This window comes from Candida albicans, chromosome 3 (assembly GCF_000182965.3).
Source record: "Candida albicans SC5314 chromosome 3, complete sequence".
NCBI classification, from domain to species: Eukaryota; Fungi; Ascomycota; class Pichiomycetes; order Serinales; family Debaryomycetaceae; genus Candida; species Candida albicans.
Window position 1 is genome coordinate 72,923 of NC_032091.1, and position 21,126 is coordinate 94,048.

At 35.0% G+C, this 21,126-nt stretch overlaps 9 protein-coding genes across 9 annotated transcripts; 4 read left to right on the forward strand and 5 right to left on the reverse strand. All coding sequences in view use genetic code 12, as the record gives it.

Annotated features, from left to right (window-relative positions):
• Window positions 1-96: 96 nt before the first annotated feature.
• On the forward strand, window positions 97-1,182 carry CAALFM_C300510WA (uncharacterized protein; the record flags this gene model as incomplete). Its single annotated transcript, XM_712691.1, has 1 exon — window positions 97-1,182. One exon carries the CDS (start codon window positions 97-99, stop codon window positions 1,180-1,182), a length of 1,086 nt encoding a protein of 361 aa, XP_717784.1.
• Window positions 1,183-1,356: 174 nt separating this feature from the next.
• CAALFM_C300520WA (NEDD8-conjugating protein) lies at window positions 1,357-1,941 on the forward strand (the record flags this gene model as incomplete). The annotated part of the gene is made up of 1 exon (XM_712690.1): window positions 1,357-1,941. One exon carries the CDS (start codon window positions 1,357-1,359, stop codon window positions 1,939-1,941), a length of 585 nt encoding a protein of 194 aa, XP_717783.1.
• Window positions 1,942-2,039: 98 nt separating this feature from the next.
• CAALFM_C300530CA (uncharacterized protein) lies at window positions 2,040-3,500 on the reverse strand (the record flags this gene model as incomplete). Its single annotated transcript, XM_712689.1, has 1 exon — window positions 2,040-3,500. One exon carries the CDS (start codon window positions 3,498-3,500, stop codon window positions 2,040-2,042), a length of 1,461 nt encoding a protein of 486 aa, XP_717782.1.
• A 705-nt stretch (window positions 3,501-4,205) lies between these two features.
• On the reverse strand, window positions 4,206-4,967 carry IST1 (Ist1p; the record flags this gene model as incomplete). Its single annotated transcript, XM_712688.1, has 1 exon — window positions 4,206-4,967. One exon carries the CDS (start codon window positions 4,965-4,967, stop codon window positions 4,206-4,208), a length of 762 nt encoding a protein of 253 aa, XP_717781.1.
• Window positions 4,968-5,257: 290 nt separating this feature from the next.
• HRK1 (putative serine/threonine protein kinase) lies at window positions 5,258-7,348 on the reverse strand (the record flags this gene model as incomplete). Its single annotated transcript, XM_712687.1, has 1 exon — window positions 5,258-7,348. The coding sequence occupies one exon, from the start codon at window positions 7,346-7,348 to the stop codon at window positions 5,258-5,260; it is 2,091 nt and encodes a 696-aa protein (XP_717780.1).
• Window positions 7,349-8,795: 1,447 nt separating this feature from the next.
• On the reverse strand, window positions 8,796-10,106 carry SOF1 (rRNA-processing protein; the record flags this gene model as incomplete). Its single annotated transcript, XM_712686.1, has 1 exon — window positions 8,796-10,106. One exon carries the CDS (start codon window positions 10,104-10,106, stop codon window positions 8,796-8,798), a length of 1,311 nt encoding a protein of 436 aa, XP_717779.1.
• Window positions 10,107-10,782: 676 nt separating this feature from the next.
• Window positions 10,783-12,108, reverse strand: CAALFM_C300570CA (phosphatase; the record flags this gene model as incomplete). Its single annotated transcript, XM_712685.1, has 1 exon — window positions 10,783-12,108. The coding sequence occupies one exon, from the start codon at window positions 12,106-12,108 to the stop codon at window positions 10,783-10,785; it is 1,326 nt and encodes a 441-aa protein (XP_717778.1).
• A 3,881-nt stretch (window positions 12,109-15,989) lies between these two features.
• On the forward strand, window positions 15,990-19,725 carry FLO9 (Flo9p; the record flags this gene model as incomplete). Its single annotated transcript, XM_712682.2, is given in 2 exon segments — window positions 15,990-17,675; window positions 17,677-19,725. Coding segments are annotated over 2 exon segments (3,735 nt in total).
• Window positions 18,029-18,595, forward strand: CAALFM_C300590WA (uncharacterized protein; the record flags this gene model as incomplete). The annotated part of the gene is made up of 1 exon (XM_436573.1): window positions 18,029-18,595. The coding sequence occupies one exon, from the start codon at window positions 18,029-18,031 to the stop codon at window positions 18,593-18,595; it is 567 nt and encodes a 188-aa protein (XP_436573.1).
• Window positions 19,726-21,126: the final 1,401 nt, after the last annotated feature.

A 21,126-nucleotide genomic window follows, 5' to 3' on the forward strand; every position in this document is an offset into this window, starting at 1 on the left:
TTCATTAGATGTAGCTTGTTAGTTTTTGGCTATTTTTTTTTTTCTGGATTTCTTCCCCAGTTGTGGAAGAGATGGTCAATACAATAAATTTGATCGATGGAAGTACGAGCAGTTACCCAAGACAATGACCAGTTGCCAATTATAAGAGAATTATATGAAGCCATCACATCATCTTGCCGCTCACAGAAAATAATCCAAATAGTCCAGATACCGCAAAATGAAAATAGAATTGCCACTTACGATGACAAAGCTAATGACACACTAGAAATTGGCATTTCGAAACCAACATATTTAGCTATGTTCAAGCAGTCCCATGATTATTGGTATAGATACACGGAGAGTAGCCAATGCACATTAGATAAAATAGAAATAACAATTTTGAGAGAACTATATTTGATGACATTGGGATATTTGATAACAGCGAATGACCACCACAGTATAATGAACTTGCACGAACTGATTGTACAGATATTAGGGAATTTTGAGACTGATATTGAAATTATTAGCTGCTTTTTGACAAGCAGATTGAAGCGAATCAATAAGAGCAGTTTATTATGGCATTGGATGAAAAAAATGACAATCTTGGTCATTTTCAATAAACTCGAAGAAAAGCAGGGTAGCCAACATTTGTCTGACAGCCAATTCTACAATAAAATTGTTTCCAGGGCATTCAGGAGCTGTGAACTTCATTACATGAACTACTATGCCAACAACTTTATACATTGGATTATACAATTCAATATGATTGTGCTAGGTATTGAGGATGGTGATTATTTGTTTCATCAGTTACAAAAGCACTGTCGCCAGGCACTCCTGGATAGCTCATTATGGATGAATATGAAGAATTACATTAAGTGCATACAAGGGTCAGTACAACATGATAACCAAATTATCGAAGAGTATAACCGCATTAACTTGAGTTACGGAGTACCTTTGCGGATACATTCCAAGAAGCAATTGATTTCACCAAATAAAAGTGACGAGGATATAATTGTTGGTGAATTTCAGTGGTTAGTGAAAGTTCAATGCAAGAATGTCGCTCCATTTTCTAATTTAATTGAGCTGGCGCAAACAAAAACAGTTTTAAAAAGATTAAATGAGCTTATCCAGTTACATGGATTCAAGCACAATGCTGCAAAGATCGAGTCTTTGATTGAATTACGTAGTCGTATGATAGGATAACAAAAAATAGAGGCTGATTTGATACTGTTCTGTACGCAGGAAGTAGACTAAAGAGTAATTCCGAAAGCAAGGCGAACTTATTATTTTTTTTTTTTTACTTAACACGCGAGGAATAATTGTATTAAACTTCATTACAACACCCATACCCGTTAACAAATATCTATTTTGAAAATCATGTTAAAGATACGCCAGTTGCAGAAGAAAAAACAAGAGGAGGCCGAAAGACTTGCCAAATCTCAGTCTACGACACCCACCCCAGGCGATTCCACGTCTACTTCTAACCAAAGAGTTTCTCCAGCACAAATTCGTGTGCAAAAGGATATCTCAGAGTTAGATTTACCTTCGTCAATAAGAGTGACATTTCCAAACCCAAATGACCTTTTCAATTTTAATTTACAATTGATACCACAAGCTGGATACTACAAAAACGGGAAATTCGAATTTAAAATTGAAATAAACTCAAATTTTCCCATTGACCCTCCCAAAATCAAATGCTTACAAAAGATATACCACCCAAATATCGACTTACAAGGAAATATATGCCTTAATATCTTGAGAGAAGATTGGTCACCCGTGTTGAGTTTGACTGGGGTGTTTATGGGATTGAACTTTTTATTCTTGGACCCTAATGCAACTGACCCACTAAACAAGGATGCAGCAAACGTTCTAGTTAAAAACAGGAAACAATTTGAAATTAATGTTTTCAATTCGATGCGAGGTGGCTATCTTGATCTGGTTTATTACGATCGAGTCATTTAGAAATCCTCTACACGAAAATTTATTTTGTTTAATTGCATATATCTATACATAGATACATACACACATATATATATTTATACATATCCTGTAATCTATGTTTAGTTCCATAGTTTGATTGAATTATCGGCACTTCCGCTAATAAATAGACATCTCATTCGTTTTTCAACTTGTTTCAATAAATCCTCTTCACTCACGTCACTTGCTTCCTTCAATCGGGCAAAATCAATATCGTTTATGAATCCATCGTGACCTATAATCGTTTTAACAACATTGACATACCCAGTTTCCAACAAACCTGACAAATCCCAAAACTTGATTGTCTTGTCGTCGCTGCCACTAATAATAAATTTCCCATTTGGATGAACACATAAACTTTTAACCCAAGACAGATGTCCCTTGAGTTCTGCAATTAGCCAACTTTGGGAATTGTTGTACTTTGATGGAAGTGGTGGCCTATGGGGAGCAATTGTTGGAGGTGGGATTAACCATAACTTGATCGTGTTGTCTCTACTGGCAGTTATACAGTATTTGAAGCCCAACTGATTATACGTCTTATCTTTTAGTAGCTCCAAAGGAATTGTAGGAAATTGTTCAGTGTTTTTGGTTATGTATTCATCGAGTATCTTGTTGGCTTGCAAAGAAGGTAGAAATTTGACCGTTTCCACAACATGGCTGTGTCCGACAATCATTGCTACACCAGCCCCACTATTTGCATGTGACAACCTTGCCAGCTGGTCATTTGAACAGGTTAGCACAAAATCCCCGTAAGTATCCAGCAGTATAATATCTAAATCTCGACACCATTCACTATGACCCACAAAACTTTTTAGACTTATGCCTTGAAAAATGTCCCAAACTCGAATATTCTTGTCTCGTGATACAGAATACAAAATGCTGTTATCAACTGGAGAAAACTGTATTGATGAAACTGTGTGTTCATGCCCATTCAACGTACGAATATGGTTGAATTTCTCATCCCAGATTTTTATAGTTAAATCAGAGGAGCAGGTAGCCAAATAGTATGGCTTTTTATAAGTGAAACATATCTTATTGATTGCCCGTGTATGTGCTTTAATCATTTTCTCTGGTATTGTGTTGTCATCATTGGATATATTCCATATATAAAGATTTCCATCGTTGCACCCATTGAGCACCAAAGGTAAATTTGGATGTAATTTCACTGTGGTAACAATATTTTCACATTGATAACTTTGTTTGACAGCACCCTTAGGTATCCAGTTAATTTTGTCTTTACTTAATATAATACCATTATTATCGGAGTTAGTGGAATTGATAATGTTGTTCAAATTACTAATTTCATTTTCAAGATCGATAATTTTCTTTTGAAGTCGTAAAACTGTGGACCATCTTTTCTCCAAGTAATTATCCACTTTTTCAACATTGTTTGATTCCTGTGTTGATTGGTCTATGTTGAGTAATTTGGAGAGTTGGTCAAGTAAAACATGATTGTCTTGTTGACACAATGGCTGTAAATACTGTATTATTGCATGGTTCAATTCAGTTTGCTGTCGTTCCGTCAATATCTGCAATTTTTCCATACTGATTTTAGCTATGCACGAGGTCTATAATTAGGGAATGTCTATTTAGTTCGTTATTGGATGTAAATTGATTAATAGTTGATGAAAACTTTTTACTGTGTTTTTGTTTTCAATTTGAGGTTCATGAGATAATTTTTTTTTTTGGCCTCTTTTTTTGTGCTTCTTCGTCATAATAGTTACACCGAACTTGGTGCTAGGTGTCCTGTCAACGAGCAACTGTCAGTATCACATTAGCTCTATCTGACATGTAGTATTATATCGAAATGTTTTCAGATAATGTGTGTAAAAGAAACATTATTTTTTGAGTAATTTAAAATCTGCTAAATGTTCAATGATTATTAAAGTCCCTGATGTCGAGATGCTAATAGAGCACTTAATTCGAACTTACGCGTCAACTATCGGGATGATAATTGGATCTCTTTCATTTCTGTAAGCCATGGTGTGGACCAAGCTAAGTTCTACAAGTTCTCTATATTTCTGAGCCAGCCTCCCATTTTAAAATCTACAGTGACTAATACACTATTCAAAATGAAATAGATGATTAGCAACTTCTACTGTTTTAATCTAAACGTATCAAAGCTGGATCATCAATGTATTTAATACAAGCAGGGTGGAGTGGTTGTTTATATAACTCTACCTACTGGCTGGAACAGTTTTAATATTCTTATAACATTAAATCTATGAAATACTCGTTATGTTGTTTGTCTATGGCAAAGTTCCTTTCAATGCAGCAAATCGAGCTTTTAATGCATCGAAATCAGATTCTTCTTGTTGTTTAGGATCGTGGTTCTTAAAGACAGGTTTAACTGCCACACCACCTAACGGTTCTGCCAACCCAAATTCCTTTTGTCCTCCGTCATCATTGTCATCATCGCTATTATCGCCTGAGGCATTAGTTGCCTCTTCTTCCTTTAATCCACTATAGGGTACATTATAGGCTCTTGCTATTTCGCACAAATACAAGTCGACCAATGTTTCACTTGGCGGTTCAATGTCACATCGTTTAACAACCTTTTCTGGTACTTCTTCACCATTTTTGTTATCCAATATTGGTTGGGCAAATTCAGGTCCACCAAACTTATATACCAAAATATCTTTGATTGTGACTAATTCTTTTAATTCAGTGTGGTTAGCAGAATAAATAATACTATTGACAGCTTCCTGTAGATTCTTCTCAACTGTTGTTCGTTTTAACAAGATTGGTAAACGTGCCAACAATAACTCACAATACAATTCTAAAATTTCCAATAATTCGATATATATATCATCACGGATTATATTTTCCACACGGATTTTACTGCTCGATTCTTTACCTTGTGATAACAATTCAGATAGTTGACGTCTTTGTTGTTTGGTTATGGCAGTTTTCTTCTCCTGAATAAACCTCAATTTGCTTATTGCCATTTTCAACGCTGTTTTCAATCTCAATGGATTGAGGTGTAGTGGTACAGAGCCTGGTCTAGCCATTTTTTTAAAGGTATGTGTTAATTGTGCTGTATTTCAATTGAGACTAAGTGTTGTTGTCTTTGGTGGAGAAGAAGTATTCTCTCTCATTTTTTGCTTTACAATTCACTTTTCCGCGCCAACCCTTGGGCGAGATAAGACAAGAAAATGTTTATGCGCTTCTCTTCAATCACAACCCTTTCTAACAACCTGTTTATAGTAGGTATTTATCTATATTTATAAACTAATTCAAACTATGATAACACTAATGGTAACCAAAATTAATAAACTACATAACTATATGCCTCACCGCCTCAACCTTCTTTCACAATTGTATGCTCGTGTGGAGGTACTCCTTTCACCAATACTTCGTCCTCATCCTCAATAAAATCTAATGTTGCATCTGTTGATTTTGAAACTGGCTTAACTGTACAGCATTGAATTTCTTTAATCCATTCATCTTCTAGAATTTCTTCCATAGTTGCTCTTTTCTTTGGATCAACCTCCAATAATCTTGATATGACTGGTCTAGCAGCATGTGGCAACAATCTCATCAATCTATACGGACCATGAATCTGTTTATGATGTGATTTCTTTTTCTCATCGGCACCGTGCTCGGCATCTTTTAGTCTTTGCTTTTCTTCCTCTTCGTGAATTTGTGCCAACTGTTTTTGATATCTAGGATCAGCATCTCGCAAAGCCTCATATTTCTCTTTAAGTTGATTCTTTTTATCTTCAAACTCTTGTAGTTTTCTATCAATCTCATTTAATTGTGCCATAATCTCTTCTGCTTGCTCATCTGTTAAAACGGTAACAGCTTCATTTGACTTGTCTTTGCCAACCGTAGATCCACCAGTTTTTCCCAGCTCTACATCATGAGAATGATGATGTTGCTGTGGTGCACTATCGGCATCTTTCATTTCTTCGTCTTCTTCAGGCTTGTCGCCCTTTTCCTCTTCTAGCTGCTTTTTCCTTTTGTTCAGTCTAACAATTGTATTCTTTAGTTTACGCTGTTGCAACAAAAGTTTATGACATTCGTTACTCAAATAATAATCATGGAAATTATCATCATACATGCAATAAAGTCGGAAACTGTTATCCTTTTCTTGACTAGGTATTTTCCAAGGAAATCTCTTCAAAGTCATACAACAGTAAATTATGGCAATAGACCATAAATCCACAGGTTGTGGGTTGTAGCTATTAGGAGATTTCAAAACCTCGGGGGCCAAGTAAGGATCAGATCCAACAATACCATGACACGGCTGAATAGAATTGTTGTTACCAAACTGTTCGTAGGGATACTTGAAAATGACAGCACTACCAAAATCGATAATCTTCAAAATCCCTTCATTCGTTATAACACAATTATCCAATTTCAAATCACGATGGGCCAACCCTAATTTGTGTAAATATGCCACACCTTCAATAATTTGCTTTAAACAACAATTGATTTCCGTTCGAGACATCTCTCCACTCATAACAACAGCAAAGAAATCTATAGGTGCATATTCCATAATTTCAAAATAACGATTGTTTTCATGGATAATATCGATGGTTTTAATGATGTTTGGGTGCCTCAAAGTAGAACCAATACAATACTCAGCAGTACATTTCCTAGTGTAATCCTTCAATGATTCAGTAGATCTTTTCGCTCTAAATTCTTTAACAGCAAACGTCTTGGAGTCACTGGGCCTGGTGATTAATTTGACGGACCCACCGGCTCCACTGCCCAACTCTTTCCCGATCTTACCATACTTCTTCACCAATGGAGAGTTGTCGTCCGTGAAGGGATCTCGATTGCTATTGACAGAATGTGAAGCATTGTACAAAAGTTGAGAAGATGTTTGATTGATTAAAGTGGCTAATGACGTAGATGATTGTTCACGTGATTGCAAGGCACTGCCGTTCCCCGACCCTGCACCAGGCGAATGAACCTGCGCCATTGGTGGTGGTGAATGGAGCTGATTGCTATATTGTCCCAAAATACTATGTCCTTCCTTTCTTGGATTTGAAGTTTTCTTTGTTTTGAAGAATTTTTTCAAATCAACAACTGAGCCAGATGATTTTTTATCGGAGTCCCCGCGGTGTAATCCAGATGCTTGAGGTTGTGGTGATTGTATTGATGGAATGGTAGTGGCAGTACCAGTATTGGAATGAACTGGAGAAGGGTTACGATGGTTTGCACTTGAATTGGCTTGATGAGGGTGATGGCTGTGATGATGACTTTCGGATGAATTGCTCATAACTGGAGAAGTCAACGAGTCGCCCGATTCATGTCTTCCAATATGAAATCCTAAAAACTTCCGTGTACTTCCGTGAGAATGGTTTGACGTTGACAAGGACAATTCGTCATCTTTGTCGTGTTTATTTTTTCCAAATAGTTTGAGTTTATGTTTATCTGGCATGATGAATGGAAAAAGCAAATAACAGGAGGGAGGGGGAGAAAGGATCTAAGTCAAATGATATTTACAAGCAAATCTTGAAAAAGCTGGAAGGAAGAGGGGGGGAAAAAAAAGTTAGAATGAAACAAATTCACAAATATGGGAGGCCCGTAAAGTCAATTAGCCATAAAATTTGGATTATGAATAATGCTTGGTAAATGGTGGTGTTAGGGTGGGAATGGTTGCTATATGATTGGTTAAGGAAATAAAGTAACTCTCGTGAGATAAAAAAAAAATTGAACAGAAAAATGAGAGAGAAAGAAAAAAGAAAAGAACAGTAAGAGAGTTCGGCAACGCACAAGCTCTGACAAATAGACAGGAAAAACGGAATTGACCACTCAACATAAACAAGAAGAATTTATAAACTAAGGTTGTATTCTGTATGGTTGGTTCGATTATGAGGTGGAGAGTATAGGTAGAAGATTCTAGCGTTAGAAGACTCACTAAATTAAGAGAATAACTGTACTATAAATAATTTAGTCAATAAAACCAGACAATTTTGCTTAGCTTTTAGATTTTGTTTCATTATTGGTTCTTAGCTGTTTTTACATAAAACCAACTACATAGCCATAGCAAGAAGTCTGCATACAATTCTTTATGAGAGTCAGCCGATCAGCAATGAGTTATTTGTAGCTGGTATATTGTTTTGAGAACATCACCTATGTTCCATTCTCTTCACAAAACAACGTAATTTAATTGGTGCAAAAAAAAAAAAACTTATTATTGTCTTATTGAAACGCGAGACATTGCAAACTCATCCACGTCATGAGACACCTCGTCATTATTGAATAAAACGCCAGAAGTCACGGCATGGCTTTATGTGAAAAGCTTTTAATTAATGCATTCATTTGATCGACCTTTTTTTTTTGCAAGTCCAACTAAATAGACTCAAATCTGAGTCTTTGTACATTGTTGTCAATTCCATGGGTATTGTTTAACTTTGTGTTTTAACTTTCCCGTGCTGTAAAATCATGTAGAGATTTGAATCACATGTACATGGTATCAGATATATTGTTGACTGAACGTTGCTAGATGATGCGAACAATTCAACATATAAACAAGCAGTACAATAGAATTAATCTACATATAAAACTAAGATTCGTATCTCCAGTTTTCATTATGACTAGCCGGAATTGGTTCATCTGCAATAGCCAGGGATAAAACAACTATCTCTCACAAAGAATATATACTGGACGTATTCTGATGTTGAAATACACGAAGCAATAGCTAAAGCGCAAGAAATATCATCCCCAAGGGTTGTCTTCTATTTACAAAAGTCTTTATTGACAAATTAATCAGTTTCACATCAACTTCATTTGTTCAGAAAATCCTTTCATCTATTAAAACTATCAATTGGAAATATAATATACTATAAAATTCAAAATAAAACACTACAAAATACACTCGTTTCTTACTTTTTACTATAAAGTCTTTTCATATCTTGAGCTTTTTTCACTGGTTTGGGTAAGTGACGATGTCTTGCAATTCTATTAATTTCTGGCATATACTTGTATCTTTCCTTCAATTTGTCTTGGTATTCTAATTTAGCTCTTTGTCTACTAGATTTGATGTTAGATCTTGAAGAAGCATCGGATCTCCACACTCTCAAATTTGTATCGTCCGAACCACTTATAATGTACTTTGAATCGGTGCTGTATTTAACACTAAACACTTTTTGCATACGTTTGGTATGGTAAACGTCTTTAGACCTTCCATCCAAGGTCTTCCATAGTCTTATTGTTTTATCATAAGACCCAGTCACCAATTCTTGACCTGTTGGAGCAAAATCAACATCCATGATCGCCCCAACGTGGCCCTTATACACTTTAAGAGTCTTTTGTAAATTTCTCATATCATAAAGATATCCATTATGATCTTCATTCCCAGTAGCAAAATTAAATGCTTCCATTGGATTCCATGTGATACAATTATTCCTCAAACTTGTGACTACCTTATGTACAGGGGTATTGGTTCTGATATCATACAATACAATTGAATTATCTGATCCTGAACTGGCAATTATATTTGTTTCTGTTTGGTTGAATTTAACTGTACCGACATTATCTGCACCCCATGATAAATCGGAAATGTGTTTGGATCGATTCACATCCCATAATTGTATCGTGGCACCTCCAGTGACAAACAAATCGTCATCACGATGATGATCAATACCTTTGAATGAATGTTCGCCAATAAATGTTTTCAATAATCCACCACTGGTTTTCCCATCACCACCACCGGCACCACCAAGTTGATTACGATATATCCCATCAACATCATCATTGACTTTAATGTCAAAATCATCACTATTGACTGACCATATTTTGATTGTTTTATCATCCCCACAACTATACATTTTGTTAGCATATATGCAAATCCCACTCACCATTCCATAATGGGCTTTAAAACTAGCAGTCTCTAAACGATCAGTCAAATTCCAATATTTGATTATACCATCACCCGAACCACTAGCAATTTGATTAGTAGCTTGGTAATTCTTGGCTATAAAATATACTCCGTCTCTATGACCATCGCCTAATTGTCCAATAAATGGTTGAGCAAACATCCGTTCTAATTTAGTTGCTTGTAATGCTCGAGTATACTCTCTGGCACGTTCAAACGGATGCAATGCTGGATTCAAGTTACGAGGTAATGCTGATTCTTGAGTGTTTTTCACAGGTATATATGTGTCGGAAGACCTGCTTATAGTTTTAACTTTCATTGTGGGTACTTTGGAATACTGAATGAATGAATCGTTGATTAGTTGTTAAAGTTAGCTTCTTTGGTCATCTCATTGGATTTTTTTTTTTTGGGTTTGTTTGTTTCGCTCTGTTTATATACAGGTACTTGTTAATCTGAGGTTTTTGGTTTTGTGTTTGGACTTTCACTTGTTCGGTTACAACTCTGTATCAAAAGGTAATAGAAAAGTAATTAATACATTATGGCTACTATTTATAAATATATATAGGTATATGGATTAGTATGCTTGTGTGTTTCTCTGTGAGTGTGTCGAAATGATTTAAGAATATGATACATTAATTAAACAAAAGAGGTAAATAAAAATAACAGGAAGAATATCAGTATTGCAAATTTTTGAAATGGGAAATATTAAAATTCACTTTGTGGTGTACAACTTCTTAGCTAGCTATTATAGCAACAAATTAGTAGAGCATCAGTTAAAGCTATAATCCTGTCAAAAATTGATATGAAACTTGTTAAGTAGCAAAAAATAAAAAAGAAATTCAAATAATATTAGGGATAATAATTAAACAGTATGACGGTGTAATGGTGTATAAACATTCTATCATCTTCCTTTTGAAACACAATAATAAAACTAGTAAATAAGAAATATATGATTAGTTGCTTTGGGTGTTTGGTCCCACCCCTCGTTTTTCTCTCTATAAGGATATATCTAAAACCAATCCAACATCATCAACAATTGGCTTTGCTAAATCTTCCAAAAATGGAATCAAATCTAACAATTCATTATCATGCAGATCACTGAACCAACTACTGATAGGTATAGAATGGTCTGGGTGGAAAATATATGATGCTGGTGAGTTATCAATTATTATGGTATCTTCTAATGGACGACCAATTTGTGACAAGTTTTTTATAAAATTGCCTTGATAATTGTAACAAGAATCTCGAAACAATCGATGATGTACCGAGTTATATATATCTAGTTTATCTAATAGTGGGTCTCCATATTTCAGCACTGATGCCGTGAAAACAACAACTTCGTATAATTTGCCCATTTTTTGTAAAAACTCGTCAACACCAGGCCTCTTCACAACATAAACATGATGGATTTGATTATCTATCTCAACCGGTATAACAAAGTCGGCATTACGTAAATATTTGAAGCTTGAATGGACCAAAGTTTCATCAAGATCTAAGATAAGACATTTTTTATTACCAAAATTCTTATCCTTCTTACCTAATAAGTATCCTGTTTCTGGATTAAATGCTTGTCCATCCTGTAATTTAGTTAAATCCTCAAGTGACTCATCATCTTCATCGTCGTCTTCGTCTTCATCTTCTTCTTCATCATCATCTTCACCATTTCTGGTCTCGTTCTTTTGCACCAGGTTACGACTTTCTTTTTGATAATTATTGCTTGAGTTAGTAGTTGTATATGCCCCTCCGTTCTCTGGCACTTGGGTTATTATATCACTAGTATTAATTTTAGTATTATTAGTGTCAGTTTTGGTTGTATCATTACTAGACTTTGGTGTGTTATTATTTGACTCGTCATTCGTATTAGCTATAGTTTCAATTTCATTTATTGATTGATCATCATCTAATAGATCCTTTTTCGATGGCTTCAATGCATCAACTTCATCCTCCTCATCCTCATCTTCATCCCCCATCACATCAATATCATTATCTTTAGTCAAGTCTGAATTGTTTTCATTGGTGTTTGCATCCTTTCCATGTCGCGTTGGAGTGTTCTTTGATTGCAGTTTGGATGTATTTGTCGTTGGTATTATTGTTGTATTAGCTTTGGTTGTCTTGGTGGTTGTTGTATTTATCTTTTTCGCCTTGTCTTGCTGGTTATTCCGCGATGAGTTTCCCTTCAGACTTGCAGATGTCACAGCTGCATTGCTCTTGTTAGATGTGGTTGTTGCAATACCATTAGATGTAGATGGTCGGTGTACTTTGTCATCGTTATCATCTTTCGACTCTATTGAGCAACAAAGCAACGATGAAAGTAATCCCATGTCAAATATATATCAAAATTGGAAAAAAAAAAGTAAATCCCAAAAAAAAAGAATTCACGTCTATAAGTTTAAATTAATGGAAAGAAATGCAAGTTGGGATGGGAAGTAAAAAAGAAAATTTAAATAAGTTTGAAGTTTGTTTGTTTTTTTTTTCTCTTTGACTTCTGTTCTTCAGTTTTTCCCTCTTCTTCCTTCTTGGTTGAGTCAAAAAAAAAATTCCTATTAAAATACAAGCTTACGGCTAAATTTCGGTTTGATGTTCTCGTTTTTATTGTATTTGACGTGGTGGAGGACCTAGAGCCAGCTGAAATAGATAAGAACTTTTTTATTATATTAATGTAACAAAAATTGTATAGTAATGATTTCCCATTCAACGGTCCCTTCTATACTAATACTGAATATGACTCTAGTAATATCAAACTATGGAAAAAGGATGTATGTAGATATTTTGAAATTTGGGTTTAAGGAACAGAGAGAAAAAAAAAAGTATTCCTCCCCCCAAAAAAAAAAAGAAAGAACGGAAAGCAAAGTTGAAAAGCTTGAAATTGTGAAATTAAGATTATTCTCGAAATTTATTTAACTTTCTTAATCTTCTATCAGTTTTATTTTTATCTTTTTTTAACCTATTTTATAATTTGGTTGAATGCCACAATTAGTATTTTGAAATGAAACGTTGACTAAAAATGAATTTATTATTTCAGAGACTAGGCTCCATGGACATATAAACTGTATATATGCAGGGCTAATCGAAAGTAAGGTACTGTTTGGTCGGAATCAATACCTAATACTATTTTCTGGGGGATCTCTGATTAAGTAGTTGTTGTTGTTGTTAGTCGGTGATAATTTGAAGTGAATGTAGCAACAAAAGATTACTCGTTCGTTCGTTCTTTTCTTTGAACTTTTTGTTTTCTGGTTGTCTCTTTTGGTATTTTCACACTACCTGATGTCGGGCGACATTAATTGTGTGTTAAACGACATTTAAAAAACAGTTGGAATTTGGCTTTTCGTAAACCAACTTAAGTGAAAGTTTCCAAGCCAAGCTAAATCATACGTAACTTAGGATTCATTTGTTGTTGGAGTATATAGATTTGTTTTTACTAGAAGTGGCACAAGATATAGGGTGATGTATATGAGATTGAACTCTACCTTCAACCATATGCACTTTTATTTTTCCACTCTTAAAATTTGAAGTTGAAGTTCACATATGGTTTATGAACTAATCTATTGTCATAACTAGAGGAAGTCCTATAGGCAAGGTTGTCTGTAACTTTAATATAAGTATATAGATAAGGGATTGTTTAATGTGTCTAAAAGTTGTTGCTTTCCTGTTTAAAACTCAATCTCGGTAGAATGCGAAAAGAATTTGATTAGGTGAAAAGTTCTTAGTGTAATTATTGGGATCAATATTTTTAGCTCAATAACAACAAGCATATTAGTTGTTTGGTTAATATCATTGGTGTGATTTTGGGTAGTATAATGGTATCTTTGCAACAAAACATTTTTGTGTGGAATTCGGCTCGATTTGGTGATTAAACTTTTTTCGCAAAGTATTTTACCACCATCGACTAATGTCACTCCTCACTGTGGTGACTATACCAATATTTGAGAATATATTGTTACAATTACTGAGTATCGCAAGATAGGCAGTTTATAACGAAAAAACTGTGCTTTGCACTTCATGCTTTGATTACTTTACTGTGGACAATGCTAATTAAAAGCACTATCAACTAATGTCCAATTATGATAATCTTCAAAGAATCACGTAATTTCGACTATTTTTTGGTAGCATTCAGAAATTCAAACAGTCTACCCAATTTGAAACCCCCCAAAAGCGTACTCGTGGTGTTTCAAGTATTCTCAAACTGATTGAGCCAAACAAGAGAGTTTAGTAGATATATTTTAGAAACGATAAATCTTTAGTGCTTTTGTGTAGGTATAGGTTCTCATGTTTTGCAATTTGCATAATGCACATTCTAAAAATAAATTATCGATGGCTTTTTTCATCGATTGTGATTATTCCAAGCCAGGGAAAAGGTTACAATGTATAATTCAATTACTAAATGACTCTTACTGTGTAGCTCAGTGAAGCATTGCCCGCCTTGATACACACTATACACAAGCCAAATAAATCCCTCAATCACAAAAGAATTGTTGCACTACAAGTACTCGGTCCGAAAACCCAATCTTATGTCCGAACGTAGTGTTTTGTTTTCGAATATCTTGAAAGTCTTCAGAACAAAGCCCTCTCATGGAGTTGTAGTTCAATCACCACAAGAGTTCACGGTCAAAAGGACATTAGCCCTTGTTCTCAACAATGTAAAGAAAAAAAAAGTAAGCAAAGGGTAAAACAATAGAGTTTATTATTTGCATTGTCAGTTCTATTTGCAGAATCAACACGAGAAAACTAACAGTAACAGAAGTAAGTAGACGAGAAAGACGATGAACAAAAATACAATCATTAAGCCAAACACAAATGTACAAAGAAGAAATTTGGTTTAATCACATTAACAATCGATCCCTGTGCTTAATAAAATATAAAATAAAATAGGAAATGGTTTTATACTTATAATGCTAATTAATTTTCCTAAAAAATATGGAATCGAGATCTTGTTTTAATTTGATCTCCCATGCATCTGATATTGCAGAGGAATCTTTGACAAGCAAAACCTCAAAAAAAAAAAACTCCAACCCTACTCATCATATTACTTCGAGGGTTTTTCGTTTTTCGTTTTTCGTTTTCTTCCTGTTTTTGTTTTTTTCAGTACCAAGTATAAATGTACACTTCATTCTTGTTCAACAATAGCCTTAACATCAGTATTGTTTTAGACGAATAATTTGTTTCGTATACCTCAGAAGGGTTAACAAATTTGAAACACGAAAATTTATGAGCCCATCCAATAATCTGCGACAATAGGGCCAATAAATGCTTACCATACTTAATGCAGTGAACAATTAATTACACCAATCAATAAAATAATAGAGACACAATCACGAGAATTTTAATATTATCTACAAACGCTGAAAAAGAAAAACAAATTACTTTTTTGCCTCAAGGTTATACCACATTGAAATCACTTTCCTAGCATGTTGCTTTATTATTGTTTCCTTGGTTCTTCCCAAGCAAGTATTCAATTGATTATTTTACACCCACAAAACAAACAATCATCGGAAAATAATTGCAAACGCTTGGCAGTTGATATATGACAATGAAAGAGTCATAAGAACAAATCCAAATGTAGCCCTACTAGTTTTCAGACTAGTAATGGCTAGTTAACATTACCAATTAACCAAACTATACAAACACTAGGAAAAAAACGACTCAATGGTCAAAATACATTTCATTTTTTTTGGAAATAAAGGGTCAAATGTCAAGGGTCAAAAGGGTCTAAATTAATACCCAGGAAGAACTTATATCAAGAACTCGTCGTATTTGATGTACGCCATCTTGTAAAAACGCCGAACCACTCTCCAAATTGATATTTTTGCAAGAAAAGTAACACCACACTTTGTTCATTATATCTAAAGTTTTTGTACTTTTCATAATAGTGCTTTGTTCGTTTCAGAGGGAAATTTTAAAATGAATTACTTAACACTAAGTCTGCTGGAGGTAAAGGCTGCATTACCTATTGTGATAATACAGAACATATGAAGAAATAAAATGAAAAATAATTTGCAACCTTTACGAGCTGTAATGAAAAACCACCAGAAATTTCATAAACAATATGTTTTATTCACCTTCCAGACCATAGGTTACTGGCAGATGTATATTATATACATTTGATTATTTAAACAGCTGTGTTTTCCCTATGAAGATTTGAAGTATTCTAAATTTTGGTTCGTATTTTTCAATCTTTTCTAATCATCAAAAAGTTTTTATCCCAATGTTGTTTAAGAACTTTCTTTTGCTATTCATTGCAACAGCAACTACTGTGTTTGCTAGTTATGATGTTTCTAGCTCATTAATCCATTATCATGATTTCAATTTTAATGTTGGTGATATTGCCATTAGAAATGGTGCATCATTTTCATTAGTTAATACTTTTGACTGTCTTTTCAAAGGTGATCTTACCATTGAAGAAAAATCCAAGTTATACATCACGTCCACTGGTAGAGCCTTGATACTCCATATTGCTGGTTTATTCAACAAAGTTAAAAATGACGGGTTATTGGTTGTCAACACTTTAGAATCCCATGCTGCTGCCATTTGTAAGATACTTGGTGCCTCGTTTGTTAACACTGGTGACGCTATCTTTGCATTCCAAGGAAGATTTTTACCACCTATCATTGCACTTACTGCTCGACAATGGCAAAATTTTGGACGTATGCATTTCTTACAAAAGTTTCCTTCTAAATCTTTAGCCATGTTGGGACATTTTGGTGGCACAATTGAAAACCATGGTACCCTTTGTTTTACCAATCAGATTTTTAAACAGTTAACTACTATTGATGGTAGAGGGTGTATTGCCTTAGAAAAAAGCTCGTCATTTTTCATTGAAAATTCATTATTTCCAATTGATAGAAGACAGGTGATATACATGGGTGAAGGTAACCCAAGTATTCAGGCTGTTGTTACAACATTCCCACAAACATTCAAGGTTGCCAACTTTGGTGGCAACGGTGCTCATAAAATTGGGTTGAACTTACCTTTGATGTATTTCCCACATCATGATGAACATGACTGGTTTTATGATGAAGAAACTGGTATTTTGACTTTGAGAGCTACCGAGTTCCTTTCCCAAAATTTTGATATTGGTCTTGGTTATGACCCATCCAAATTTGAAGTTTGTTCTGATGAATCTGTTGGATTCCTTTGGGTTTTTAATGGTGCTATCAAATATAATGGTCCAGCTCCAAATCCTGGAAGACCATCCATCTGTCAAGCTTGTCCAGGAATTCATTCTGCTCCAGGTGCTGAACCATCTACTACAACCAAGTCTATTATTACAACCAAAACCGATGGCGCTGTTTGTACTGAAGTTGATACTGTTATTGTTTCTTCTGATAAATCTGGATCCTGGTATACAACTACTTCTGGCGCTAGTATCAACTGTGGTACCACATCTGAAGCTCCTATTCCAAACCCTCGAGTTACTATCACTACTACTTGGACGGAAATCACTACTGCTACCGTCACTGAAACTGGTACCAAAACTGACACTGTGATTGTTCAAGTTCCAACGACTCCTAATCCTCAAATTACTGTTACAAAAACCTGGACTGAATCTTTTATCACGGCAAGCACTGTCACTGGTGATAAGACTGATACTGTTATTGTTGATATCCCGGAAACCACCACCTCTTGTTTGACGACCACTAATACTTGGACTGGGGACTACATAACCACAATTACAACTTCTGGTTGGATCATTGTTGAAGTTCCAACTCAAAATGTTGTAACTATTGTTTACACAGACTCTCAATCTACATCTGGTAAAACTACAACTACACCTGTAGTTACTGCTGAAACGAGTGCAACTACTGGTAATGATAACACTGCTTCGACAACTGATGCTACTGGTAAGACTTTAACAACTGTCACTTCCAGTAATGACAACACTACCTCCACYTGGTGATGATTCTACAACTGCTAGTACCGGTAACGATAACACTGATTCCACCACCACTACTGCTACTGTCAATAAAAATATTGATTCTACAACTAATGCCACAGATAATACTTCTAAGGCAACTACTACTGGTAATGATAATACTGATTCCAAGACTACTGCTAGTGGTACTGACAGTACTACTACAACAGGTGACAACAACAGTGAATCCACAACTGCTAGTACCGGTAATGACGATAATGATTCCACTACTGTAACTACTGGTGATGATTATACAACTGTTACCACTGATAATGACAACACTGCTTCTACAATTGTCACAACGGGTAACAGTAACACAACAACTTTAACCGATGCTACTGGTAAGGACAGCACTACCACAACTGATAATGGTCACGATGAATCCACAACTGTTACTACTGGTGATGACGATACTGCTACCACTAAGGATAACAATACTGCTTCTACAACAACTAAAACTGGTGATAATGACACGGCTACAACTGTTAACCATAGCATTGAATCCACAACTGTTACTACTGGTGATGACAATACTGCCACCACTGGTAACGATGATACTGCTTCTACAACTGATGCTACTGGTAATGATTCTACAACAGCCACAACTGGTAACCATAGCATTGAATCCACACCTGTTACTACTGGTGATGACAATACTGCTACCACTGGTAACGATGACACAGCTTCAACTGTTTCCACTGGAAATGATAATAGTGCTTCTAAAACGGGTGCCACCGACACCGAAAACGATACTACCAGTACTGGAGATGATGACACTGCCACTACTATCCCTACTGATGCTCCAACGACTGGTGATTTTGTCAGCTCTACAGAAACCAAGTACACAAAATCAAAGAAAACAAAGACTCACAAGACTAAGACATTTGAAACTGAATTGACAAAAACAAGCACTTCTTTGGAAGCATCTGCATCATCTCTGGAATACCCCTTCGAAAGTACTTCAGATCAGATTTGTCAATGTACTCCAGTAACTGTCACTGAATATATTCCTCAATCACCCATCCCAAAGGAAGTTGAATCTACAACTCAATCTACGAAAAGTTTTGCATCTGAATCAAGTTCATTAGAACCAACCGTGTCTGTGTCTTTATCCAAATCTGAAAGTACCACTGATATTACAGCTGAAACCAGTCATGAATCTACCACTGAGCAAAAATCAGAAACTTTGGATCAATCCACTTCAGTTGTAACACCTGCAACAAATCAAGAATCAACTACTGACACTTCTTCAGACAACAATGTTGAATCCACYTCAGTTGTAACACCYGCAACAAATCAAGAATCAACTACTGACACTTCTTCAGACAACAATGTTGAATCTACTACTGCTGGAACACCTGCAACAAATCAAGAATCAACYACTGACACTTCTTCARACAACAATGTTGAATCCACYTCAGTTGTAACACCTGCAACAAATCAAGAATCAACTACTGACACTTCTTCAGAAAAGGATGTTGAATCTAGTTCTCAATTTGCCACTCCATCTAATCCAGTACATACTTCATTATCAACCGAGTACTACACTACTGGTGTCACCTCTTACTACACATCGTATGTAACTGTTACCGCTGAAACTACAGAAGTTCTCACCTTGACTTCCTGTGTTGATAATCATTGTCATAAAACAACAGCAACCACTGGTGTCACCGTTGTTACACTCACTACTTCTGATATCCAAACAGTCATTACAACCTATGCCCCATTGACTCAAACGGTGACTTTGGGAATTGCTGGTTCAAAAATTGTTGATTTAGGTTGTCCAATTGGTAACTTTGGTTACAAGGGTTATGTTGGCAAAGGTATTAAGGCTGACGATAAAGGAATCGACGCCAATGCTCATGCTGGTTTCAAGATTGGTTTTGATGCAATCAAACGTGATCAAAAAGTAGCCAACACCACTAATGTTACTGTTCAATCTTCCAAAAACGCTGGTGCCATTAACTCCGTCTACAGCAGTATTGAACTCTTGTGTGCCGTTGCAGCTATCATGGTTTTAATTATTTAGAATGAAAAAAATGAATCGAGTTGAATTTACTTCATTGTTTGTTATATGATTTCAAAATAAATTTTATATATAGTTTAGTATACCTTTTTTCTTAATATTTTGTGAAATACATTTAGATATATGAACATTAAGATATAATATTTTCTATCTTAGCTATTTTAAATTTTTGATAATTCAGTTTGGAGTCACACTATTGCAAATCGAAATTCACAAAGCAAATACACAAACACGATGAATCAATTGGACTTTATTAAATTCAGTCTTATGTTTCCGAGTTAGCTAATTTAGGAAAGAGCAATGATTGACCAGAAACAAATAGTCAACTAATGTATATCAGTTTTGATAAACCAATTTGGAAGACTTTAAATGTCTATCAAATTGTCATCAATTGCTTTAGTTAACCAAAACTAAAAAAAGCAATTGACCAATACCAAATATCCTTTTGAAAACTTTTACCCCATATTACTTCTGTAAAATTGGACAAACAAATATCGAATGATGTAAACAGGCCCTGAGTATATTATTGAGAAATAGAGAGTACTTCAAGTGAAGTTATTGCAGCAAAATTAAAAATTAAAGATTTACATTCTCAGGTTTCTTTTTACTCTCTCTGCGTGGGCAAAAAACTATTTTTGTATTGTAAATAAATTATACATGCACAAGCAGAAACGTTTGAGTTGGTTTAAAGAGCAATTAATAAATAGCTTCTACTAAGTAATATAACAAAAACCTGGATTAAAATATTAATAGCTAATATTGCAAATAACCGAGGTTTGCAGTATACACGCTTGGAATGTATAAAACCATGTTCGCGTAATTTTAATTAACACCAGTGCTCGTAACTACACTCCTTCTATCCTGCATACATATACTTTAAACAAGGACAAAGAAACAGAAGCTCGCCTTAGACAATAAATCAATTTTAGTAGTGGTGCATCATCATCTTGACGTATCACCACCAATATCTTGCTGAAGTAGTAATGTCAACCCTCCAACAAGCGTGGATTATAGTTATGTTCCCCATCCCCCTCCTCCTCCCCTTTTTTTGTTGACAAGTTCAACTTTAAAGCTAGAAAATAAATAAAGTTTTTTTTTGCACAGGGTTTACCAGCTTGTAACCTGGGTAGAGGACTCGTCTTATTTATAATGGTCACATTGTTAGTTAATTTGTATTTAACTATACTTTGAACGTGTCCATGATTTACAACATTAGTGGATTTGCTATCCTGTGTTATTAATTTAGTAGTTTCGCTAGAAATAGGAAAACCCCTCAAGCAGAAAACTAAATTAAGCAATGATTTTCAAGTCGTATATTAAATATTTTAATGATGAAACAATAACAATAAGAAAAAGGGATAATCAAAATAAAGATAGAAAACTTAGAACCTAAGACAGGAGGCA